The sequence below is a fragment of the Anolis sagrei genome, chromosome 1 (genome assembly GCF_037176765.1).
Source record: "Anolis sagrei isolate rAnoSag1 chromosome 1, rAnoSag1.mat, whole genome shotgun sequence".
Lineage (NCBI taxonomy): Eukaryota > Metazoa > Chordata > Lepidosauria > Squamata > Dactyloidae > Anolis > Anolis sagrei.
The window spans coordinates 213991919-214019475 of NC_090021.1; the positions used below are offsets into that span (position 1 = coordinate 213991919).

Consider the following 27557-nt stretch of genomic DNA (forward strand, 5'->3'; position numbering starts at 1 on the left):
TGATACTTTGTCCATGACAGAACCGATACAGTACATATGACATTGCAGGGTATAAATGATAAAGCAGGGGTTGGCAAAGGGTCCCAAGTATTATTGTACTCTTGGCATTCTTCACCATTGGCCACAATGGCTAGGGTTGGTGGGAGTTGCAATTTGAAAACGTTGGAAGGCTGCCGTTTGTTCATTGCCTTTGTAAAGCATCTTGTGGTATGAATGCATTTAATCTGGTACTAAATTCTTATGTGTGTCATGAACGTGGCCTTGTTTTGCTAGTAAAAACAAGCCCAGGGACAGACAGTCAATTATTAATATATACCTATTTTCTGTCCAAACCATAGCTTAGCAGCAGTTATATTTAATGGCAATGTACTTAAAACATTTATTGAGAAGTCAGTAATGCTGTGTATCTAGAATTTATTAAAAATAACTCTTTTTAATGTTTGCCTCGTTTTGCAAAGGTCTGTAATGTTGATCTGATAGCTATTTGTGTGACCATTCTTTGCTTAATTAAATATTAATATGTTGATTTACATTTGCTGTCTTGTTTCCTTTTCTTCGTGGACTCTTGCAGATTTTTTGGTAAAAAGCGGCAGTGGGATTGCAGAGGAGCTTCGAATTTAGATGAGCTGCACCAGTTACTCAATCATGTAATGATCAGGAGACTGAAGAATGACGTTTTAACCCAGTTACCACCTAAAATCAGACAGCGAATCCCTTTTGATCTTCCCAAAAGTGCTGCTTCAGTAAGGTTAAATATTGGTTAACAATCATTCTGCTCCTGGCAAACACTGCTCTAATAACTGTGAGGTGATAGTGGTAGTGTTTCATTTTCATGGGTATAGTATCTGAAGAAAATACACAGACAAGCATTAGCTATGCTCCAAAAACTACACTGCTCAAGCTTACACAGGTTCATTTGGTGCATCACTATCCCTTATCAAGTTTTGTTATTGAAAAAGAATGAATTCCCTGCTGCATACAAGGGATCACGATTAAACCCTTCTGCTGGCTGAACTGCTGACCTGAAGGTTGGCGGTTCGAATCCATGAGACAGTGTGAGCTCATGTTTGTCAGCTCCAGCTTTCCATGCAGGGATATGAGAGAAGCCTCCCACAGGATGGTAACACATGTGGGCGTCCCCTGGACAACAAGTGATACAGTTATAATGTTATCATTAAAATAGAGTTAAGCTAATCAGAGTATTAAAACATTTCAAATATCGAGTTAAAATAATAAAATTTAAAACTATTAAAATAGTACAGTTTAAAACAATATAGCATGTACTTTCTGTATTAAAACCCTGTTAGAATAACAAGAGTTGTCTGCGAGTGGAAGGACAGCAGGGAGGAGACATTCTGCAAAGGACAGCACTGTGATCAGGCTGCATTGCAGTTTTGATTTCTTCAGTACTTTTATCTTAGAGACTTAACAAAAGATACTTTCAGATCTGATTTATGATCAAGACAGAATGAGTTGCACTTCTTTTGTTTTGTTTTGGGTTTTTTGTTTTATTTTGGTTTTTGCTGCTAGCTTTCATAGGGATTCTGTACACCCCTCTGCAGAAATAATGTTCTGGGAAGAAACTGGCATATTCTTTCTTTTTCTACAGCAAAAGTAGAAACAATGTATTCAAAGGAAATGTAATTGTTTTGCCCTTTCTCATTTTTAGCCTCTAAATATTGTTTTACCCTTCCATGCAGGAATTTAATGCCAGCTTTGAGGAATGGGAGAAATTAATGAGGGCTTCAGCTTTAGATTCTACAGAAAGTGACTTTGTCCAAGTGATGGCCCTCATTACTCGGATGTTTAAACAGACTGCCATTGCTAAGGTAATTTTGAATTGATTTGCAACTCTTAACAATTAAAGAGCTTGGGCATGTTTAGCCTGCAGAAGAGAAGGCTGAGAGGAGACATGGTGGCCATGTATAAATATGTGAGGGGAAGTCATAGGGAGGAGGCAGCAGGCTTGTTTTCTGCTGCCCTAGAGACTAGCATGTGAAACAGTGGCTTCAAACTACAGGAAAGGAGATTTCACCTGAACATGAGGAAGAACTTCCTAACTGTGAGAACTGTTCAGCAGTGGAACTCTCTGCCCCAGAGTGTGGTGGAAACTCCTTCTGTGGAGGCTTTTAAACAGAGGCTGGGTGGCCATCTGTCAGGGGTGCTTTGAATGCAATTTTCCTGCTTCTTGGCAGGGGTTGGACTGGATGGCCCACAAAGTAACTTCCAACTCTAGGGTTCTATTATTCTTTTTATAGTTGTTAAATTTGGCCAGTGTTTACAATATCTTGCAAGACTAGAGATGCTGTGTTGATTCAAATCAACTCCCACATAGTGTGACCCTATCTTAAGGTTTTCTTGGCAAGATTTATTCAGAGGAGATTTTCCACTGCTGTTCTCTTATGTTGAGAAAGTCTGACTTGCCCAGAGTTACTCAGGAGGGTTCCATGGCTGAATTTGGGGAGGAGGGGGGAGCGTGAGGGTTGAGTCCTTGCCTCACAGAAATCATTTCACCATTCTGGCTCAAAACAGCAAAATTATCTAGTTATGATAAAGTAAGGCTCTTGTTCCTTCAGAATCATGGTCCAGGTTTTTAATTGGAAGAGGCTCAAAGCTTAAATTGTCTGTAAAATAAGAACTAATTAAAAATATATAGTTAAACATGACTTCTCACTTTGATGCCAGTATTATTTTGATTGCCATGTATCATGTCCTAAGTGGATCTTTACTAGTAGCAATGTTCCAGAAAATCCAAAGTGATGGTTTTCTTGCAGAACTAGGCTTTCTCAAACATTTCTTTGTGCTGATTCTACCATCATCTGGACAAGCCACTCCTGTTCTTGGGACAGCATGGATAACAGGAAAGAAGGGGTCACTGCCTGAAATTGTGTTCATATCAAATCAGTCTATTAGCACAAATGTATTAATACAAAAGACACATCTAGCATATGCAAGACTCTGGAAAACTGATAAGACTCCTGATGTTGTAGACTGGATTGACAAATTAAGGGAAGTAAAAAATATGGACAAATTAATCTTTTTGTTGAAGGCCAATTCTAGAAATCCAATAAAAAGAACTGACTGGACACTTCTTGAAGAATATGAAAAAGACAAGAAAAGAGTTTAAACTAAACAGCTATTTCACTTCTTTTTCTGAATTTGATATAGATACAGATAGGTTTATGCTAACATGGGCAATTTTTTCTCCGCCACCCTTCTATAAATATACAGCAAATGAATTTATAGAGTAAGAAATATATACTAGCAATGCAGATATGAAAATAGACATAACTATCACTAAAAAGAATGATGAGCGAAAGCACAGGATGAAAGTCAATTGGACCCTTTTTTTCTTTTTCTTCTTTCTCTTTCTTCCCCCCCTCCCCTCTCTTTTTCCTACTTTTTCTGGATATTAATTGTTTCCCCACTTTCGATGTCTCTCCCTTTTACTATTACTTTCTTTATATATTATCTTTGATGTAGATACAATTAAAATTAAAATTTAAAAAATAAAATTTTAAAAAGACACACCTGTAAGAGAATATGGTGGAATGGGTTGCTTTTTGTTAACTTGGTGTGCTTTAAGGGAGTTGCTATATTGGAGAACACAAAAAAATATTTTTCACATCAGTACAAAATTGTTTTGACGTTTAACATTTCCTTTTTATTATTTAAATAAAATTTAGCTTTCCTTTTATGTTTTAGGCAGGAGCAGTAAAGGACTATATCAAAATGCTGCTGGAAAATGACAATCTTAAGTTTCTAGTCTTTGCCCACCACTTAAGTATGCTCCAAGCCTGTACCGAAGCAGTGATAGAAAGCAAGGTAAGGGTGCTCTGTTTGTTTAATCTTGAAAGCAATTGCCATGTCTTAGTGAAAGAAGACATAAAGGAATCTGTAGCATATTTAAAACTAAGTGGGAAGAAGAAAAAATTAGTATAAGCTTTTGTGGACTAAGGCCACTCATTTGATGTGGTGAAATAGACTGTAGTCCACAAAAGCTTTTGCTACAAATTTATTTCTTTGAGTGTGTCTCAGACGTGCTACTGGAGATATAGATAGATAGATAGATAGATAGATAGATAGATAGATAAAATAGTTTTTGAATGCTGTTATTAACCATAATCCTGTACATGTTCTTTTCAATTGCGCAAAAGGAAAAGTTTAATAATAAGCTGGTGTCTTTAGCATGTTGGGCATTTTGTTAACATTACAGACATAATGGCATCCGTTTGATCCCATTTTATTTTCAGATCCCACATTTTCCGTAATATTTTAGTTACAGCTTTCTATCCTATGCTCTATTGCAGAGTTAGGAATTGTTCAACCTTCAGTTTTGGTGGATTACATTTCCCATTTGACCATGTTAGTGGTCAGGAATACCCAACATAGCAGTTCAATAATATCTGCATTATTGCATGATTTCCACTCTTGCCCTACTGTAAAAAAAAACCCATAATTCTAGGTATATGAATTATAAATATTTCATCTTCTTGCATTTAACTTTATCCCCACTTCTCACTCTTTTTAGCACTAAACCTTAGATCTTCTTTCATGGTCTCTGTGACGCACACACATGGAATACCTATAGTAAACTATAGATTGTGAACTACTCAGGAGAGCAAAGTGTACCATCCCAAGGACCATCTGGGAGCAGCAGGGATAGAAAATGAAAGCAGGCCTACTGTTAGTCTTCCTGAGAATCCCATTCCACAGCAGCTGCCCCATTAGGGGTAGGAGAAACAGTGAGGAGGGCCACACACCTGAGAAATTAACAGAGATTTTGATAAGAAGGAAAACTAGGCATGACTGTTGGCAGCATTTCACCTTAGTCTAAAACCATTTAACATTAAGAAGTAGTGCAAACATTTTCTTGTTTTTCTTCCCTGTTCCTTGTTTCTTTTGCATCATGTGGCTCGTTTGCTTGTTTTAGTTTCTAGGTGTAAGGGAGATAACTGTCATGTCTTTATTGATATGGATTCAGCTCTGAAAAGTAGGGTAATGCCTAATTTATTAATAAAATTATATTCATGGACATTGATGACAGCTTAGGTTGATAGCCATGTATAAATATGTGAAAGGATGTCATAAAGAAGAAGGAGCAGGCTTGGTTTGTGCTGCCCTGGAAACAAAGACTTGAAGCAGTGGGTTCAAATTACAGGAAAGGAGATTCCACCTGAACATAAGGAAGAACTTCCTGAAGTTCAGCAGTGGAACTCTGTGCCTCGGAGTGTGGTGGGAGCTCCTTCTTTGGAGGCTTTTAGACAAAGGCTAGATGGCCATCTGCTGGGGATGTTTTGATTGTGTTTTTCCTACATGGTAGGGGCTTAGACTAGATGACCCTTGATATCTCTTTCAACTCTATAGTTCCATTGTTCTGTTTGAAAGAGCAAGCATAGTGAACCAGAGCCTGCTTCAGATTATTGTGATGGATGGAAGGAAAGATTTTTAAACAGTCCCATAATATCCTTGGCTTGTGATTTGATTGCAGCATTATAATTGGACTACCTTTTCCTAATCATTTAACTTTACTTTTACTGAAAACTCTATTTCAGTGTCTGGTTACAGTTTGTCTTACACCTTATGTTAATAGACTCGATATATTCGAATAGATGGAAGTGTAGCTTCATCGGAAAGAATAAGCCTTGTCAACCAGTTCCAAAAGGATCCAGATACCAGGGTGGCCATACTGAGTATTCAGGCTGCAGGTCAGGTAAGAAAACATACAGGATCCTATTTTTTTTCCTATGGTGAAGTTAGTGCTTGTGTCATTTGAACAGTGTTCGGTTGTGCTGCTGCTGTTTAAAAAAATAATGTAGGTCACATAGAAAAGCAAAACATAGTTTTAAGAATTGGCTGTTGTTGTAGTCATGTCATGTGTGAGAAAATCCCAGATAAAGCTATCTGCAAAAGTTAAACTTCTCTACTGTGCCAGATTGTAAGATAGTAATATTCTTGGTATCAATATGCAATGGTTTGGAAAATCATGATCAGGAAGAAGGCAATGCAATTTAGTGTGGCATTAAGAAAATGTGAGTCATTCTGGCTACATCCACGTACTGAGGCGTGAAATGATTATATCAGTGCTGAGATTTCTGGAGGACACTGGCAGATCTCAGCACTGATATAATCATTTTCATATGGCTAATGTGCTGGCTGCTGAAGCTGATGAACAACTGCATTGCATCCTGTCAGATCCCTAAAATCGGGAGGAAAACAAGAGTCATAGCCATTTTGAAACCAGGCAAAGATTGCAGCGATCCAAAAAACTATAGACCAATCTCCTTGTTATACCATCTTTGCAAAGTTCTAGAGAGACTTATTTTGCATAGAATTTTGGAAAAAATAGGCCCATGTATGATTCCACAACAAGCTGGTTTCAGGAAAGGCCATACCTGCACATCACAAGTGCTGGACCTGGCTCAGCACATAGAAGATGGTTTTGAAAGGTAGCAGATTACAGGAGCTGTCTTCATAGATCTGTCAGCAGCACATGATACTGTAAATCATTGCCTTCTCCTGAGAAAAAAATTATAATATCACAAAGGATTACCACCTCATCCACTTCATAGGAAATCTGCTACAAAACAGGAGCTTGTTGAGTTCCAAGGCCAGAGAAGCAGATGGCGAAAACAGAAGAACGGCCTGCCTCAGGGGAGCATGCTTGCTCAATCAATGTTTAACTTTACACAAATAATCAGCCACTGCCAAAAGGGACCGAGAGTTTCATCTATGCTGACAATCGTGTCATCACCGCTCAAGCAGTGAGCTTTGAGATGGTTGAACAGAAGCTCTCCAGAGCTTTAGGTGCTCTTACTGTCTATTACAGGGAAAAATCAGCTTATTCCTAATCCATCTAAAATACAAACATTTGCTTTTCATCTTAAGAACAGACAAGCATCTCGAGCATTGAGGATTACCTGGGAAGGAATCCCACTGAAGCATTGCAGCATACCAAAATACTTGGGAGTCACCCTGGACTATGCTCTGACTTACAAGAAGCACTGCTTGAATATCAAACAAAAAGTGGATGCTAAAAATAATATCATATGAAAGCTGACTGGCACAACCTGGGGATCACAACCAGACACAGTGAAGACATCTGCCCTTGTGCTTTGATACTCTGCTTCCGAATATGCATGCCCAGTGTGGAATACATCGCACCACGTTAAAAACAGTGGATATGGCTCTTAATGAAACATTCTGCATTATTACAGGGTGTCTACGCCCCACATCACTGGAGAAATTATACTGTTTAGCTGGTATTGCACCACCTGACATCTGCCAGGAAGTAGCAGCCAGCAATTAAAGGACGGAGGCATTGACATCTTTGGCCCATCTCCTGTTCGGATATCAGCCAGCATGCCAACATCTTAAATCAAGAAACAGCTTCCTAAGATCTACAGAGATACTTGCAGGAACACCTCTGCAAGCGAGAATCCAACAGTAGCAGGCTAAAACCCAGCACCTCAATCAGTTGCTGAGACCAGATGAGAAGCTCCCTCCTGGGCACACCGAAGAGTGGATGACCTGGAATGTGCTAAGCAGGCTGTGCTCTGGCTCCACGAGATACAGAGCTAACCTTAAGAAATGGAGCCACAAAGTGGAGTCCATGACATGCGAATGTGGAGAAGAGCAAACCACAGACCACCTACTACAATGCAACCTGAGCCCTGCCACATGCACAATGGAGGATATTCTCACAGTGACGCCAGAGGTACTCCAAGTGGCCTGCTTCTGGTCAAAGGACATTTAGTATAATGCCAAGTTTTAAAACTTTGTATTTAAAATGCATTTTAACTGTGTGCCCTCAACTTGCTTCTGATATGATGCAAAAAATCTGGCTACGGGGATGTAACCAGACAGCTGTGATCTTACCCACTGGCTTGAATGGCCAAGCAGAGGACCTAAGAGACTGTTTAGTAACTTGAGTGTAGAAGTGTAATAACAACCCCTTAGTACTCAGATCAGGACATAATGCTTGCATAAGGGAGACTTAGGGATACATACGTCTCTACCAGGATGCCAGCCTCTGCCTGCTAAACTTTCTATACATTATGGAAACTTTTGAGTCAGACTAAGCACTAAAACCTTTATTTGTTTACTAGCTTGGGGACCCGGCGCTGCCCGGGTTATTAGAGAAAGTGGGTAATGGCGGTTCTGTATGCCAAGTTTGGTCTGTATTGGTCATTGGATGACGGTTGCATTGTTTTCAGGAAGTGAGTGAAGGTACTTGAAGTCGCATTGTCCATGGTCAACCCTCCTCCAAACAGCAGCAGGATATAGAGTGAGTCATGGGGGCTCTGTGTGCCAAGTTTGGTCTTTATCATTGGTTCAGGGTCGCAGTGGTTTCAGTAAGTGAGTAAAGGTACTGCAAGTCCCATCATCCATGGTCAACCCTCCTCCAAAACGGCAGCAGGATGTAGAGTGGTCCATGGGGGCTCTGTGTGCCAAGTTTGGTCTTGATCGGACATTAGATGAGGGTTGCAGCAGTCTTGGGAAGGGAGTGGAGGTACTTGAAGTCCCATCATCCATGGTCTGTCCTCCTCGAAAGTGCACCAGGATGTAGAGTGGGTCATGGGGACTCTGTGTGCCAAGTTTGGTCTGGATCAGTCATTGGCAAGGGTCTCAGTGGTCTCAGGAAGTGAGTGAAGTGACTTCAAGTCCCATCATCCATGTCCAAATGTTTCTAAACTGCACCAGGATGTAGAGTGGGTCATGCGGGCTCTCTGTGCGAATTGTGATCCTGGTCCATCACTGTTGGCACTTGTAATGGTCTCAGGAAGGGAGTGCAGGTATTGCAAGTCCCATCGTCCATGGTGCATACTCCCCCAAACCGCACCAGGATGTAGAATGCATCATGGAGACTCAGTGTGCCAAGTTTGGTCTTTATCGGTAATTGGTTGAGGGTTGCAGTGGTCTCAAGAATTGAGCAAAGGTACTGCAAGCCCCATCATCCATGGTTCATCCTCCTCCAAACTGCAGTAGGATGTCGAGTGGGTCATGGGGGCTCTGTGTGCCTAGTCTGGTCTGTATTGGTAATTGTCTGAACCAGCCCCCTCTGGCCCTTTCCTTTCCTCTCTTTGTCATCTCGGAACCTTGGAATTGAGGCTGGCCAATCAGAGACCATATGCAAATTTCCCTCTTATGTTCCAGTTTCTGTCATGAACTCTTTTCTCCACCAGGGGCTCCTGTTGAAGCAGGCCAATCAGGGACCATATGCAAATAGCACCACAGCAGCAGCCAATTAGAATCTTGGAACTTTCAGGCTGGCCAATCAGAAAGCCGGCACATACACCGCCACACATCCGCCGCATACAAGTTTTGACTTTTATTATATAGATAGATTTTTACTCTCTCTGCTTCTTATACTGAAGCCAAATGTCCATACCACTAAGAAATATTCATGTAAGACTTGCTACCCCTACAACATCTCCCGGGTTCTCATGTATACATCTTGGAAAAATGATCTGTAAATACTAAGAGTTTTTATTTCCAATCTTAGGGTTTAACCTTTACTGCTGCAACTCATGTTGTTTTTGCTGAACTATATTGGGATCCTGGACACATAAAGCAAGCAGAAGACAGAGCTCATCGGATTGGACAGTGCTGTTCTGTGAATATTCATTATTTAATTGCAAATGGAACAATGGATCCTCTTATGTGGGCAATGTTGAACCGCAAGGTATGATGATGCACTTAAATATTGGCAGCCATCATTTTCAAAAACAAGGGTGGGTACCTGAAGAAGTGAAAATCCTCAATTCTTGTTCCCAGGTCTGCTGAGGACCACGCTGTCATTTTTGGGTAGACGTAATGTACATTGTTTCCAGTGTAATGTCATGTAATATATAAATAATGTTGGTGTAAACCTGATATATCAGGGGGGGAAACAAAACTTGTTATAAGTCTTCTAGGAGATCCATGTCAGGCTTTCATGAAACTCAGTTTCACTTAATTTATATCTTGTTTCTCTTCACATTTTAAAACCACAAGGGTAGAAATAACAACTTCACTCTCCAGCACCACCCTGTTAATATCTACTTTAGAAGAACCCATTTTGTCAATTTATTAGCATTCCAGGCTTTTGTCAGATCTGTTCATGAGTGAACAGAAGGATTTCTAAAAATAATTGTGTTCATAAGCATTTGAGAAAACGGAAAGTGAATTCAGCTGTTAGATTTTCCTTGGCAAGGAGTTTGATGAACACTGGGAAGTGTGCTGGGTCACCCCCTTATCCTTTCAGCCCAACTAGAACCCACCAACAATGCTGTCCCAAAAGATTTCAAGTCATACCATAGGAGATAGACATTTGGAGGATCATGAGGTCCCAGAAGGTGTGTTTTAAAAGTAGTCTTCCTTCAGGAAGAGTTCTTGCTTTCTCCATCAAAAGTAGAATTTATTTCTGAGGAATAGGATCATCTTTGCACACAGAATAGTGCAACGTCTATCAAAGTCTAAAGTTTTTCTTCAGCAGTAAACAATGCAAAATATGAGCAGGTAGAAGAAGAAGGAAAACCAACTGGTGGGGAAGTAATCTCTCCCTTGATTCACTGTCTTAAAATATAATCCATACAATGTGGCCGGCATTTAAATCAGGCAATAGTCAGCTTTGTGATGCGCTCTTGTTTGCACACAAAGTTAGTTAGACTTTTAACTACTGCTGCTGGGAGAAAGATGCAAACAATGATTAGTCCCCCATTTTTGGGATAGAAATATCTGCTGTTAGATAGATTTGACTCATTTCCTAGAGGCAAAACATTCATTGATACACTGGTTTCTTTATATTGCATCAATAGCATATGTGACTCTACAAATATGATACAATAAAAACACGTATTCCTGCCAATGGTATCCATTCTGTTGCCTTAATATGTTTGCACACATTTATTTTATTTAAAAGAGCCTGTGTTGTGTAATAGTTTGAGTGCTGTACTAGGTCACAGGGAGAACTGAATTTGAATCCTTGCTTGGCCCAGAAACTCACTGGGTGATTTGGGCAAGGCACTCTCTCTCAGCCTCAGAAAAAGGCAAAGACAAACCCCCTCTGAACAAATCTTGCCAAAAAAAATCTCACGATGGGTTCACTTTAAGGCTGTAAAAGGCCATAATTTTTTTGAAGGCATACAGTAATTCATTTTATTTAAGACCCGTCGCAAACTCTGTTCCTGCGGGAGGAAAATTGCTAGCATGTCCCTGACGTCACGAGACTCCGCCTCTCGCCCCGCCCCTTTCTCCGCCCCTTTCTCTTTGCGAGCGTGGTTTTTCCTGTGCTAGGGCAGCATTGCCCGCATTTTCTCTCAGTTGGCAGAATTCAACTGAGAGAAAATGCGGGCAATGCTGCCCTAGCAAAGGAAAAACCACGCTCGCAAAGAGAAAAGGGCGGAGAAAGGGGCGGGGAGAGAGGCGCAGGCTCATGACGTCAGGGACTTGCTAGCAAGGTTTTCTCCAGCAGGAACCTAGTTTGCGACGGGCCTAAAGCATTTCTCTGCTGCTTCTCAGAGTCTTTGAAGTGATGTACAACAGATAAAACATTTTAAAAGGCCTAATATAGCTCCTTAAAAATACTTTAAATTGTTGTCAACTTCCAAGTCATTTCTGAGTTATGGCACCCCTAAGGCAAACTATCACCGAGTTTTCTTGACAAGATTTGTTCAAGAATAGTTTGCCTTTGTCTTCCTTTTAGGCTGAAAGAGTGTAACTTGCATCACGTCACCTCTGATTTTAAGGAACCAAAGAACATTTGAAAAACACATTTGAAAAACAGAAACCCAAAAGGGGTGAAACCAGACTGGCTTCCTTTGGGAAAGATTTCCACAATCAAGATACAGCTACAAGGAAACAAGGTCACAAGTCTTCACTTACCTCTCTTTCTAGAATGATGGGACATATAACAGAGTCTCAATGAGAGGCAGAAAACAGATGTGAAGAGAAAGTATATAGATTTTTGAAGATAATCCTGATGGCATACTAGTCATTATTCCAAAAACTGAAATGGTTTTTGTATTCTCCTGCATACAGGCCAAAGTTACAGGCACCACTCTGAATGGCAAGAAAGAAAAACTGCAAGCACCAGAAGGTGACAGAGAGAAATGGAATTTCCTGAATTTTGCTGAAGCCTGGACTCCTAATGAAAGTATAAATGAAATAAAAAATGAGGCTTTGTTCACTCATGTAAGTGTATACAAATAAAACAGTGTCATTAAGTATTTGTATGGCTACAACTACATTTGTTGTGTATTTACAACCATGCTATTTGTATTGGTGCGCAGGCACAAGGTTAGCTGACATGTATAGGCCTCATTGCCTACATTTCTGCATTATCTGCTGGTTTATAAATATAATTACAGTGGCTTCTTAGTATCTGCTGGAGTTTGGTTCCAGGCTGTTCAAGACCCATTATATACAAGACCCATTATATACAATGGTATTATAAAATGGTCTCACTTATATAAAATGGCACAATCAAGGCTTACTTTCTGGAGTTATTTTTTGTTGATTACTTTTAAGCAACAGATGGTTGAATCTATGAATGCAGAGGGCTGACTGTCCTTGTAGTTAGTTGGTTGAATCCTGTTACGTTTCATATTTGTTTTATTTTTCACCTGGAATTCCCTGGTGAGGATGTTTTAGTGTTGTTGTTTTGTTTTGTTTTGGTTTTCAGACACTGGTGCAAAACCCATTTATTCTGGAAATGGGGAAAAATCGGACTGGGCAGTTGGGCTGATATGAGCTGAGATTAAAACTAATCTATCAAAACAGCTGGTGTTGTACAAGATTGTAGCAGACAGCCTGTTCAATATGAAATTGTAAGACAGGTTTAAGAATCTAGGGGCCCTTCCACACAGCCATATAACCTAGAATATCAAGACAGAATAGCCCACAACATCTGCTTTGAACTGGAATATCTGAGTGCACATTGCCATATATCACAATTCAAAGCTGATAATCTGGGATTTTATTCAGCTGTGGGAAGGGGTCTAGGATTCATGTTTGTGGTCATGAATGACCAAACATGACTTCCAAAAATTGATCTTTCTGAGACCTTGTTATTGTTGTGTTCCTTCAAGTAATCTCTGACTTAATGGTGACAGAGATGGAGCTATCACAGGTTTTTCTTGACAAGATTTGTCCAGAAGAGGATTGTTTTTGCCTTCCTCTCAGTGTAACATGCTCAACATCCCTCAGTGGGTTTCAATAGCTGAGCAGGGATTTGAGTCCTGGTTTTTGGAGTCATGGTCTAGTGCTAATATCCTTGAAATGTGTGAAGCTGCATTGCAGAAGGAGCAGCTTATGTTTCCTACTTTGCTTTTCTCCAGCCATCCTTTCTCTCTCTTGCTCTTCTTCATTATTATCATTTTTACAGAGAGCCCTCCACATTTCACCTGTATGAACATGCAAAGTGATTGCTCTCCTCCAGTCGCATAGATATGTCAGCACATAATCTGAGACATAACTCTCCAGTCATTCAAACATATACACAGCCAGCCTCAGAAACAGACGCATATGCAGTGCCACTCTGAAAGCATCTTTTCTGAGCTTTTCATTCATCTCTTGACCTACAATAGCCCTCCCAGGGTCATTAAATCTGTCTGCATACCCCTAAAGTATATTTTATCCCAACCCTATTCTCCAGCCTCCAAGCCTCTGTCTTTTGCTCTCTCTTGTATAGCAAGAGTCCTCTGCTGGTAAGAAACAGGATGGACAGCTTATTGCTTTGGTGATGAGCTTCTCTGATAGCTTTGCTATTAAATCTTGAGCCTTGAACTTTTTCATAGTTTTCAAGTTTTCTCCATGTCTAGATTGTTCAAGTTTCTGGGTTTTTTTTAATGATTTGATATTAATAAGTCTTACATTAATGACTTCTTATGTAGATTATAGAAGCCCTAAACAGTTTGGGACCTGCTCATCTCCATGATCGCCTCTTCCCCTATAAACCAGTGCATACCTTGAGATCACCTGGGGAGGCACTGCTCTCTCTCCCCCGCCATCTCAAGCATGGTTGTTGGGGATGAGGGAGAGAGCTTTCTTGGTGGTGGCCCCTCAGCTCTGGAACTCCCTCCTTAGGGAGATCAGACAGGCTCCAACCTTGTCCTCCTTTCGGAGTCAACTAAAAACCTGGATGTTCTGGTGTTCTTTCGATTGAGCAGCTCACCAGTAATTTTCCTGTCCCTATTGAGTTTCTGCACTTTATTTCCACCCTCAAATGGCCTACCTCAACATGTTTTATGACAGCATTTCCCGCCCAATCTACTAGTCTGTTGCACTTTTCTTGCGCTCCTGCAGAATATATTCCACTCATTGAATTGTACCTCAGCTATGATTTTTCTCAGCCATATTGTTCCTATGTTGTTTATAATTGTGTTGTATTGTTTTTATCTGATGTTTTAATTGTAGTTTGATTGCTGTGTTTTAATTGTAATTTTTGGGCTTGTCCCTTGTGAGCCGCCCCAAGTCCCCTAGGGGAGATGGTTGGCGGGGTATAAAAATAAAGTTGTTGTATTGATTGCTTCAGAAAACCATCGAACTCGTTTTCATGCCATTAGCCTGCCTCACTGGAATATGACTAATATCTTTGAAAGAAACATTAAAGGGTGTGATTTAATGGCATCCATATGTCCCTGGAACAGTGTACCACAATTACAGGTGACAAAGAAAAGGTTGTGAGATAAATTTCACAAATTGAAATTGTTCCAGTGTTGGATGCCACCCAAACGGTTCAGTGCTCTGAGCCAGACCAAGTTGAGTACTCAGCATGTTTTTGAATGAGGCTCCTGGTAGCCTGTGAGTTGGGAAAGCAGCTAGGTGAACTTTTAAGTACCGAACAACAGCATGCAAGCTACACTGCCAGGATCAGATATGTATCTTTTGGCTTGGAAATAGTGCTGCTTATTCATTGCACAAATGAATGATAATACAAAACTGAAATTACGTGTGTTCTACCTAATTTCTCTAATACACAAAAAAAGGCTTTTCGTTAAATATGGCTCATTTTCTATAATACTAGAATTGAGAAACTAGCAACTAAGATTCAGCAGATGAGACCTAGGAATCCTTCCAGATTCTTTAATAGTAGTAACAGCAACAAGTAATAGCTTTGAATTCAATTTTCCTGCTTCTTGGCAGGAGGTTGGACTGGATGGCCCATGTGGTCTCTTCCAGCTCTATGATTCTATGATTCTATAAGACTAATACAGGTCCAGCTCTGTTATTTCAACCATACAGAAGATAAAGATTGAGAACTTGTGTCAGGAAATATATCTCTGGGGGGTGCTTACTTCACCCAGCCAGACCTTTTCATCAGCCACCCCGGGACTGGGGAAAAAATTTGACAGCTAAATGAGTTGTCAGAATTTAAAACAGGACCTATCTTTTCCAGCAGGCTACTCAGTCCATTTTCAACTATGAATTTTAAATTGACATTTTATTGGTATGAATTATTTTAATGTGTTTTAATCTCATATCTATGTCTTTTAATATATGTGTTCATAATTGTTTCAGGTTACATTTTAACTATGCGTAATTACTCAAGTATAATGCGCCATGGAATGAAATGCGTAGCTCAATTTTGAAGATGCACATTACAAAAAAAGTTGTTTTGTCCATGAGTGTCATATGCCCAACAGCACATCAGGGAGGCAGGTGGCATGAATGAGGCTATTTGGGAAGCTATGTCCCTTCGTCAAGTTGAGGCTGGCAAACTCGCTAGCCTTGCACAATTCCCAACTGGCCTCTATCACAAGACTTCAAAACCAAGGGGAAGGTTTTGAAGGTCTTCAGAATGAGGCCAGTTGGGAACATCATGGGACTGAGTCTAGGGTAGATGGGCAGGAGACCCCAGGGGCCATCCAAGAGCCAGAATCTTGTCGACTACAAAAGGCCACCTTACTTAGATCTGCATGCATCATTTGAAAATACATCACACATTCCTAAACGCTTGGGAAGTGTTTAACTTGTGATTTTGTGATACAAAATCCAGCATATATATCTTGTTTGTTGTGCCATACTGTGTTTTTGTGTCAGTAAAGTAATAATAACACAGTGCACAGTAGGTTCCTGCCCAAGATGGTCATTTCATGTATTGCTTTCAAATCTTATAAACTGTTTTAAATCAAATTCTGTAAGTTATTTTAACATGGTTAGGAGCATGGTGAGACACGACCATCCCTTTTCCTTTGACTACAGTAGGCATGTTCCAGGACTCTTCCTACTCTAGGAAGATAGCTTGATCGTTCTTTTCCACTCCCTTCATTCTCCATAGAAATGTGTGTCAAGTGGCCTGCCACACTGAAAAGGTGGGCTTTGGAGAGGAAGGGCGGATTTAGCCATTGCGTAACCACATCACAATTACAACCTCCACAATGAACCCCCCCCCCCCAAAAAAAAGATGGGTTATGAGAAACTAGGTTGGATTTATGCCTCAGGATGCAAGAAACTTACTTAGTGCTTAATTTTTACCCAGCTGGTAAAATTGATAGGTTGTACTATGGTGGTTGTGAAAAACTGTGTCATTCTATGAATCAAAAGTTACACACTTGGGTTAAATCCAATTTTGGTACCTTTTAGAATAGGCCTGTTAAAATAAATGGTGCTTACATAAATTGTAAGAAACAAGTGCAATACATTTCAATGAATCAACTCTATTTATTATGTTTATTTATATCCTACTTTTTCTCTCCACAAAGAGATTCAAAGCAGCTCAAATTAAAAGCATTTCAGTACAATTTAAAATCCAAAAATATACAACTGATAAACAAAGAATTAAATATAAAAAGTACAGTATTTTAAAAACCACAATTAAAACCCATAAAATTCATAATGTTGGATTTAGCACCCTGCCTGAAAATATAATGGGACTTTAAATGGACAAGGAAAACCTGTTTCACTGGAGCACATGATAATGGTGTAGAGCTCTACAGGTCTCCAGAAGATATTTGACTTAAAACAGCCTTTAGGGTTTTATATGTAAAATATAAAAATGACAGTCCATGCACATGTTTTTGTGATTACTGTAGCGATCGTTTGGTCACTTACAATGGCCAGAAAAAGAGGCATAATAATAGTTTCTCATGTTTTGTAATATGTCAGTTGTCTGTTAAAAACCAATTCAGTTACAAAAAGAAAACTGGCTATTGGTATAAGGCTGAAACTGGAAAATATAAAAAATAGATTCAGGACACAAAAAAGCTATTAATATAAGTCTGAAACTAGAAAATATAAAAATAGATTCAGGACACAAAATGTAATGAAAACTGTACCCCTGTATGTTAATGTATTTTTTGTCCCATCCCTTAGTTTGAAAAGGAAAAGCAGCATGATATCCGTACTTTCCTTTCACCAAAGCAAAATATGAAGCGGAAAAAGGTTGCTTGTGATAACTCTCCCCAAACTTTGGGGGAAAAGAGCATAGAAAACGGCATTTCTTTGGATGTTGAGGGACTAAATGAATTGGATGCACCTTGTAAAGAAGCGAAGAGAGCAAGAGCTTTAGAGCCGCCAAGTACACCAAAGACTTCTCCTAAGGAAGGAATCAAATCTCTTTTCCAAAAACCAGGCTGTTCATTTGCAAAAGACATTACAGAAGATGAGTTTGATACTCCATTATCTCATTCAAGTAGAAGAGAATCTGCTTCTGAAGCAATATGGCATTGCAGACAATGCACTTACAGCAATAATTCACTGCTGCCTTATTGTGAAATGTGTGATTCTCCACGGAGAAAGAAGAGTAAGTATGCTCTTGTGCTACAATATATGAGGCATTTGAAGAAAAACATAGTAGATGTTCATTTTCTAGATACACCTCTTAAAATCTTTACCCAAAAAATTAAATGTGCCATACATTTGTTACCAATGGTTATCTCTTGGCATTAGGAGTTGGGAGGATATCTGTAGTACCTTTCCATAGAAATTGTCATTCCAGATCCTTTCAAAAAGCCATTGTTTTCCAACAATTCATGAAACTCAGGTTCTTCTATTACTGATCTTGAATAGATAATATACTTTGGAAGAGACCTCATGGGCCATTTAGTCCTACCCCAGTCACAATCAAAGCACTCCTAAAAGAAGTACATCATCTCACGTTTTTGGTAGATAGAGTCAAGATGCTAGAAGAGAACAGACTGGCAGGCACATACCCTGGGATACTTTCTAATTTGTGAATTATCTCATAAATCAGTTATATTAATAGTTTTTCCTTGAAGAACTAGTGTGAAGATTATGCTGTAACATAATAGTGCAGGATTTATCTTGAAAGTGTAGATTTTAACAGCAGAATTTCATTATACTTCTGCTCGTGTGCAAAGATCTAACTGATGTTACTGTTGTTTTAATATCTACAGTTACACAGAATGAAACTCAGATTAGTTTTGTATCTACTCAAAGTGAAAAAGAAAGAATAGCTCAAGATGATGCCAGTCGAAATGGAACAGAGGAACCTAATCATGTTAGTCAAAGAGAAAACACAGGACCAACAGATGCGCCTGATGGAATGAAGGAAGAAGATGCAGCTACTGCAAATAATGATCAACCAGATTGTTTGGAGCAAGGGGTGAAAGAAGGTAAGAGCTTGCTTCCTTTGATGACGAGAGATGTAAAATTACTGGAAATATAGTGTCTATAAAATGAACTATGGTACTATTATCCTGTACATATAATTAAGTACAATTTTGTTTGGCTTAACATTATCAGGATTGGCGTATTCATGTAACAGTTCATTCAGTCATTAATTACATGTTCAGTTGTCTTTCTTTTTTTAACAAATAGAGCTACAAGGTCCTGAAATGTAAGGAGTTGCTTTGATTTCACAAGTTTATTAGGAACAAGGAAAAATCAATAAAAACAAATAGCTATCGGTTATTATCTCCCCCCCCCCCCCCCCGCCCTGGTGGCGCAGCTAGTTAAACCTCTGAATTTGCTGATCAAAAGGTTGGCAGTTTGAATCCGGGGAGCGGGGTGAGCTCCCACTGTAAGCCTTAGGTTCTGCTAACCTAGCAGTTCAAAAACATGCAAATGTGAGTAGATGAATAGGTACTGCTTCTGTGGGAAGGTAACTCCGCTTCATGTAGTCATGCCAACCACATGTCCTTGGAGGCGTCTATCGACATTGCTGGCCCTTTGGCTTAGAAATGGAGATGAGCACCACCTCCCAGAGTCGGACACAACTAGACTTAATATCACAGGAAACCTTTGCTTTCATCTTTATCAATGTTAAGAAAATAGAGAATTTTGTTTTACCTCCTGTATTTTTCTGTAGTTTCAAGCAAACAAAAGTTGTTTATGTTAAGGCTATTCTTCAATCAATCGAAATAAGTAAAATATATAGGAAGCTCAAAAGAGAGAGAAGAGGAAACGAGGACCAGGAATTGCCATGATCAGATACTGTGTCTTACTTAAAAGTAAGAAATCATTTTGGAGGAGTAAATGTATGAAAGCTCTGTCTTAAATGTTGTATTCATTACTCTAAATTAAACCCGCCCAAAAATTAATCACTTTTTTCAGTTTTTATTTTATCCAAATTTCCCATGAAAAAGGCCTTCCAGAAAAAAGGAGTGAGAAATACCATGATTTTTTCCGACTTTTTTTCAAACTTTTTTTCTAAACCCTCAGGTATCTTTCCAGGAGAAATTATGTTCAGTCCTGTTGAGAGAATTAAGGAATTTAAAATGTTATGAAGATAAATAGATATTGTGCTTTCCCACACTGAGAGACCAGTGTATATATAAAATATTCGCACACAATCCCAAAGAGTAAAAATTGGATCTGTCTAACTTAGGCATGAGCAAACTTTGGCCCTCAACTTTGGACTTCAACTCCCACAATTCCTAACAGCCGATATGTGTAAGAGCAAAAGATTACAGCATTCTAGGACTTGCTGGATCCTGTCAACCATAGTTCATATAGCTAGTAGTGAGCAATCATGGGAGCTGAACTCTGCTGAGATCTGGATCTTTGTCTGTTCCTAAAGTATAATCTAATCTGTTTTAAGAGGATGAAAGTGAAGTGTGAACGATCTGAAGCTACTTCATTTTCATTTTTAGGTTATTTAGAGGATTCAAGATTCTTTCCAGCTTATTCTGGCTTGATGTTCTGTGCAAGTAGGAACACTGACCGAATTCATATCTACACAAAGGTGGGTTAAAGTTTTTGGTTTAGGTGGAAAAAAGTGCAACTGAAATCCATTTCTGTCCAAAAGAAAAGAAAAGAAAATCCTGCTCTTTCCCTTTCTCTGGAGTTCTTCCTGAGAGTTGAGGGCATCTCCATAATAATGTGGTGGATATTGTGGAAAGGCTGCACTGGAGTAAGATGGAAATCAGGAAGGCTCCTCAGAAACAGTGCCTTTGTGCTTTGTGCTCATACGAGACACTGTGGGGTCCAAATCATTATATGGGTATATCTTGGGTGTTGCTGCCCCTTTCTGCTCCCGTACATACCAGGACCCAAGAGTGGAGTTTGTTGGGTACCAAATCAATTTAGAAACAAAACCCACATTCCAAATTGTACCAAATTTTACAGGAATAGAAAAAATGTGTCGAGAATCTGCATTCTTTTGCTATAAAGTGCAATTTTCCAAGTCCTCTACCAAAGTGATGTGATACATTTTGATGGTTTTGAGCTGTTCATGATATTCCACTCCTAGCCCACAAGATGCTGCCACCTGTACCTCATTTTTTTAAAAAAATTGGTATCATTCGGGGGGAAAACTCTACAAATGTGTTCTGGCATGTCCATTGGTGTTTGCTTTTATTTATTTATTTATGTATTTATTTATTTATTGTTTACTATAGTTATACCCCACCATTCTTACCCCAAAGGGGTCTCAGAGCGGCTTATAGTAGGCAACAATTTGATGCTGCACAAACATGCATACAAATGAAGTAAACATATGTATTAAAACCAAAAAGTTAAAGCATCTAAACTAAATATAAAACCAATTATTAACAATCATGTAATCCAAAATCAAAGTTTTAATGCAAGTCTTAAAGTACTGATTGATGTTCAGTACTTTAAAGCAGGTCAGGACCAACTTCAGCTCTTCAGGTGTCTTCAACTCCCATTATCCCTAACAGCCCGCTGCTAGGAATGGTGGAAGTCCAAAACACCTGGAGGGCCGATGTTGGCCCAGGCCTGCTTTAAAGTATTCAGGTGTAGTGTTGAGTTTTCTCTCCTCCTCCCATTTAGCCAAAGGGAAACTAAGAGCCAAGTTACACTGCCAGGTCTTCAGTGGCTTCTTGTTTCATGCAGAGCCAGAAATCATGGTTTGAAAGCACTAAGCAAACCAATGCTGTACTGAGGTGAAACAGCAGCAGAACAGTTTATTGTATTGTTGAAGGCTTACATAAGGAATCACTGGGTTGCTGTAAGTTTTTCAGGCTGTATGGCTGTACCCTAACTCCTCCCAGGGTCTGACTAACAAACAGTTATTTGAAGAAACAGATGGAAGCTTGGAACTTCACTGGGTTTCTCTTGATTTCTTCCAAAGAGATCCTTTTTTCTAGCCTCTTCTGTGACCTTTGTATGGCTTTGAGTCCTGTTAACACCTCCTGTTAAGTCTTTTTTCTTCTTTAAACTGTAGACTTGGTTCTTCAACACTTCAGACTTCTTTCTCCAAGTCTTAATCAATTTCTTCAACATTTTGCTTCTTAAACTTTGACTGAGTTTCTTTAACCTTTGACTTCAACCTTAGGTGTGGAAGATATTGCAGCCTCTAGACTCCTTGGCACTCTTAGACTGACTGTGAAAGAGTTGATGAGGAGTACTGCAATCCCTGCCTCTGTAAGAGGGGAGGTTGTTAAAGGGACAGGTTCTAATTAAGGTACCCTCCTACAGAAAACTATACAAAAACAAACTGAGCCCATTCTAACTGAAGGGACAACTGAGGCTCAATAGAGGAAACAGTAAAAGCCTCTGAGGGGGACATGATACCCACAAACGAAGGACTTGGCTTGCTGCCTTTAAAGTCACTTCTGCTGATGGGGATGTAAAAGTTTTGGTAAAGTAAAGTGTTGCTGAACTACGTAGTTTTAGGAAGGAAATGAAAAGTGTACATTTTTTGTAATTGGGATTACTCTAAGAAATTGCACTGGTGAATCATTGTGGGAAAACAAGTATTGTAGTTGGGAAAAGCCTACAAATGTGAAATATTCAAAGAACTAAATGCCTTCTTTCTTTTACAAGTTTAAAAGAGCATTTCTTTGACTCCCTCAGGATGGAGAGCCTTTGAATTGTAACTTCATTCCACTGGATATAAAATTAGATAACTGGGAAGACTTACCAGAGTGTTTTCAACAAAAACAGAACCGTTCATTGGTAAGCTCAATTTAATGATTTTTGATAAAGATATAAATGATGGTACATGCTTGTGCTTTTTCCATTTAATTAAAATATTTTGATATCAAGGATTTTCTAAAATTATTAGGTAGGCTTTTAAAGATCTTAACTGCTATTTTCGTAGATTTCTTTTTAAAAATCATGCTTCCTATCTATATGCATAATTAAACTGCCCATCTGTAATAATGAGTAATTGAATTTTGTTGCCAGAATCGTCTTTAGAAGAAGAATCTTTGCAATATGTTAAGATAGATAAATGTTAAAAACAGATAGAATTCATAGGATGCATTTGCAAATTCAATTAAGAACATTTTTGTTCTTTCCTTTGTACTGCTTGTGGTGCTAAGTCCAGACAACACCACATTATGATTGGATTTTTTCCCTAGCTGCAGTGTTTGTCTCTGAAAATAAATCTTGTTATCTGACAACATATTTTCCTTTCCCTGTGCTTTCTTATTTTTATTACTTTGGCCTGAATGACAAAGTAAAATAGGTAAAAACAGTGCATGAAAATGTGTGCCAGTATTATAGCAGTATTGAATACCAAATGCCATATCTGTGTATGTATTTTAGATATATTTTATGAGTGATCGCCAAACTCTTGTCCTCCAGGGGTTTTGAACTTCAGCTCCCAGCAGCCCTAGTCACTTTTGCCAGTGGACAGAAATTCTGCGAGGTGCAGTCCAAATCATCTTGGGGACCAGAGTTAGGGAATTATTCTTTCATGTAATGTTTAGCATCAGTTATTCCTTCCAGGATAGTGGTCTGGGATTGGGAAGATTTCGCTGGGCCTGTATGCTCTCCTTGGGTGAACTGAGGCAAGTGCTGTGTCCCACCTCAATCTGCCTCACAGGATAATTGTGAGAATAAAATGAAAGAGGGGGATGGCCATATGCACTGCCTTGAACTCATTGTATGATGAGGAGCTATCATTGAGCTAGTAAATAATAAACACAGAAGAAAGAGACATTAGCCTCAGCCCCCATATTGCTGTGTGGGAAGCTGAGGCTGAATGTGAGTAGGACGTTCCTGATTTCAAGCTTTTGAAGTTTTCTCAACATGTATATGAGCATATCCACTCTATGATGAGGTGGTAAATCTGTTGTTGCCCTTCAGATATTTTTCAGCCCCGAAACCCATCATCTATCAGGGAGCTGGAGTCCCTCAAACTTGTGGCCTATGTTTCTCACTTCGGCAATTTCTTAACAGTAGAAAGTAAAACCTTTGAGCAATGAAATTTGGAAAATGAGAATCCACATCAGTTTAATGCACTTCTTCCCTATGACATTTCATGGTTGAAGGGACTTAGCTCGCATTTCCATCCACCAGTGAAACAAACTATATTATGACAGAAAACAAGAATTAACAGAAATGAACTTTGGCTATAGCTGTTGGTGACCTTCAGTGTCTGAAAGCAGTTGTTTTTTGTTTTGAGGTGAAGAGGGATTTTTATTCACAACCATCCAATGTGCCTTTAAAGCAATCCAGTTAGGATAATAGTTTGAGCAACGTTAGTTGACCATATCTTGGGCTTGACTGATTGAAGAGGTCATTAAACTATCAAGTTCCATCTTCATTTCTTCACAAGTTAACATTCAAATATGTTATACTATATCAGTATAAAGTTTTGCATGTTGTGTTCTTTCCTTTAGATACTGAAGTTTGTAAGAGAATGGAGTGGTCTAACAGTCATGAAGCAAAGAATCATTAGGAAAAGTGGCCACCTCTTTTCTAGTCCCATGCTTGCTGCTGAAGAAATGCTGTCTAAACAACAGGCCAAGCTCAACAGTACCAAACGGTATGGGCCAGCAACCTTTTATCTGCTTTGCTGAAGGGATGGAAAGAGGCCATAGCTCAGTGGGAGAACACCAGTTTTTCCTGCAGAAGTTTCCAAAGCCATGCCCTGGCTTGACCACAGGTTGCCTGAAATTATGGGCATGACCAAAAGCTGTCAAATCAGTCCCAGCAGACCATAAATTTGTGCTGGAGGACCTTGAGATTCTTGGAGAGGTATTCTGTCTAGGAATTGGCTTGGTCCTCCAAAACAATATTTTGATATCTTCTGGGGGAAGTGTACCATAAACTTGTCTGAAGGGCCTAGCAAATTCTTAGACCGTTTTTCCTTCAAGTGCAGGTAAATGACGCTGCAGATATGGATACCATGGTTATGGTGAACTGCATGCCAGAAGCCCTGGAAAGCTCTTTGATAATCCAGAGTGGCCTTAGATTAGATGCACCAGTGGCCTGACTCAGTGGAAGGCAACTTCCTGGCAGGTTTACAAAACTGAGGTTCATAAAAACATATTTTTAATTGTATCCTGGTTTTATAGTAATTTGTCATTCTAAATCCAAAAATGACCTCAGATTTGCCCCATCAGATACAGTCTTTTTACAACTAGCTTTCTATAGTGTAAAATGTGACTGAATTAAATTAAAACTGTGCGTGGTACATTTTTATTCTGTTTTTCAAATTCAACACCCAAAAATACATTGAAACCAGCTACAATGTTGGAAAAAAATTACAATTTCAGGCCTATATTATTATCAAAAGTTACTATATCACATTTCCATGGTATGGGATGCATTGAAAAGCTAGTAATAATGATACTTTAAAAATGCTTCCAAGTGCATAACATGCAGGAAAAAGTAATAAAATACCATTCCTTGCCCTAAGGATAATCCATGCTTCAACCCAGTCTGTTGAAATCACTTATCCCTAGTTAAACTAATTCAGGTGTCTTGACTGAAGCTTCCTAGTTATTTAACATGTAAAAAGTAGAAACTACATTAGTGCTTCTTTTCAGCATCCACCATATTGGTGGATCCCTGCTTAACGCTGGGCTATGAAAAGCACAGAAATTGTGCTCCATGTTCTTTAGCCAGTCTTGCCTGCTGGATAATTGCTTTACTGGCTCTAAAGCTTCTTCTAGATAAACAGCTACTACTGAATTGATTATTGCTCCTGAGCAGATAAGCTCTAATATTTGTGAGTTATCCCAAAAGAGTTCCTTCCACACAGCCATATAACCCAGAATATCAAGGCAGAAAAGCTCACCATATCTGCTTTGAACTGGGTTTTCTGAGTCCACACTGCCATATATTGCAATTCAAAGCAGAAAATGTGGGATTTTATTCCGTTGTGTGGAAGGGGCCTAAATCATAGTGAGCAAACATGCAGTTGCTACATAATCAGAGACATTTAGAAGACACATTGCAAATTTAGTGGGTGGATTTATTTCATGATGTCTCTTTTTTTGCTGAGGAAACTATATGAAGAAATCAATAATATCCAAACATATCATGAACTTTTATCTCATGGCATGTTTTTGTGTGATGAAATTTGGGGTAGGTGGGATTACAGCAGTGCTTTTAAGCAAAAACAAGCTAAAATTATTGAAGTCCTGTGTTCTTAAGATAGAAAAATCGGTAATTCATCACCATATGACTCCTTTTAATATCATTGCAATACAAATATACAGCAATATAAATATACAGTACCTTATCAAGTAAAAAAAAGGTTGCCATGTGGAAGGCAAGGAAAGATCTGCTCAGGATTTCAGCTTTTGGCTTCAATGTGGGCTAAAAGTTTATGTTTGATTTGATTCTAGGTACATGACAAAAGAGGATATTACCAAAGCTTCAGTAGAGAAAGCTGGCACCATTGGGGGCAGTGTCCGTATGGTTACCAAAACATCTACAGTTGCCTTAAAAATCCCTACCATCTCTGTTGAAGAGGAGAAAAATTCTACAAAGTAAGTTTGTCAATGGCAGAAATATTTTTAAAAAGATTTTGGTGATTATTTTTTTTGCCATTATCATTATTTTGTCCCAAAAGGAATCATTTTCTACAAATCCTGCTTTTTTATCTTTATTAAAATATTCATTCATCTGTCTATATTGAAAGAGGAGGAAGTTTCTCATCTGGTATCAGCCACTGATTGAGATTCCAGGTTTTAGCTTGCCACTTTTGGACTCTTGCTTGCTGAGGCTTCCTGCGAGTATCTCTATAGATCTTAGGAAGCTGTTTCTAGATTTGAGTCATTGGCTGATATCGGAACAGAGGATGGGCTGGAGATGTCAATGCCTTGGTTCTTTCATTGCTGGCTGCTACTTGAGGTGTAGAAGATGGTTTTCTCAGGGATGTCATTCTAGTTATTAATTCTGTCCCCAACAGTCCTTTCTTGCACTTTGCAGCTCCAAGTAAAGACACATTTTGCTCTTCACTTTTAAATATATACTGTTTCTGAGACCGTTTACTGCTGGTTTTTCCCTATGTTTGGTCTGTTTTTGATTCCAAGAGTTTTTTCCTCCTCCCTCCCTCTCTCACTCCATATCTTTAGTGTGTGTGTGTGTGTGTGCGTGCGTGTATATATACATACCTATGCACACACATACATATACATACACACACACACACAACACATACATACATATAATGAGCCTATGTGGTGTAGTGGTTTGAAAGTTGGACTAGGACTCTGGAGATCAGATCTTGAATCCCTGCTCAGCCATGGACATGTGTTGGGTGACCTGAGGCAAACCCCTTCTGAACAGATATGGCCTAGAAAACCTGTGCTAGGGTAAGACTTGAAGAATCATAAAATATCTGTGACCGTTGACATTTTAAATACTTATTTGTGACTTTTCAAAGAGCTGGTCAGAATTTAACTGTTGCTTACCTTGAATGGTGACTGTTGGGACAGCTAATAGAAAGCAGAGCGATGTATCAGTGGAAACAACTTGGTCAGTTTTTCCCCTTGTCTCCTTTTGCCAAAATGCTAAGGACATTAAACTTTACATCACAGTTATTTCACAGAATACTGTCCTGCCTTGATTAAAAAACATTGTGTGCTGTTACACATAGTTCTGTGCTTGGAGATAAGGTGTTGGGGAGAGTTTGAACATCTTCTTCCATATCAGCATGATCATACACTTAAAAGCCATCTTCAGAAGTCCTTGAGGTATTCCACTTGTCTGCAGTAAGGACAATGACAACTGGAGAGAATTATGTCTTCAAGCTTTTTAAGACTTGTATTTTTTCATGGAGCCTTTTCTAGCACCTAGTCTGTTGCCTTTTATTGATATTACATTTTAAAAGAAATCTGAGTTTTCAGAAGTCTCTAAATATCCTGAGGACACCAGGTTCTGTCTGATCTTGGGCGCTAAGCAGCATCAGCTCTGATTTAGTACTTGGATGGGAGGCCACCATTGAATACCAGGTGCTGTCAGCT

The 27557-nt window shown here is 39.1% G+C and overlaps 1 protein-coding gene across 6 annotated transcripts in view; it reads left to right on the top strand.

The window, feature by feature from the left end:
- ZRANB3 (zinc finger RANBP2-type containing 3) overlaps positions 1-27557 on the top strand; it is a 60244-nt gene that overhangs the window by 25427 nt on the left and 7260 nt on the right. For all 6 annotated transcript variants that reach the window (XM_060775953.2, XM_060775972.2, XM_060775988.2 and 3 more), the window contains 12 exons: positions 572-743; positions 1701-1829; positions 3706-3825; positions 5594-5713; positions 9506-9685; positions 12022-12174; positions 17296-17725; positions 18339-18557; positions 20037-20128; positions 22204-22305; positions 23979-24124; positions 25935-26078. In XM_060775953.2, the coding sequence (XP_060631936.2) occupies positions 572-743; positions 1701-1829; positions 3706-3825; positions 5594-5713; positions 9506-9685; positions 12022-12174; positions 17296-17725; positions 18339-18557; positions 20037-20128; positions 22204-22305; positions 23979-24124; positions 25935-26078 (2007 nt within the window). The remainder of the gene's footprint in view (positions 1-571; positions 744-1700; positions 1830-3705; positions 3826-5593; positions 5714-9505; positions 9686-12021; positions 12175-17295; positions 17726-18338; positions 18558-20036; positions 20129-22203; positions 22306-23978; positions 24125-25934; positions 26079-27557) is intronic.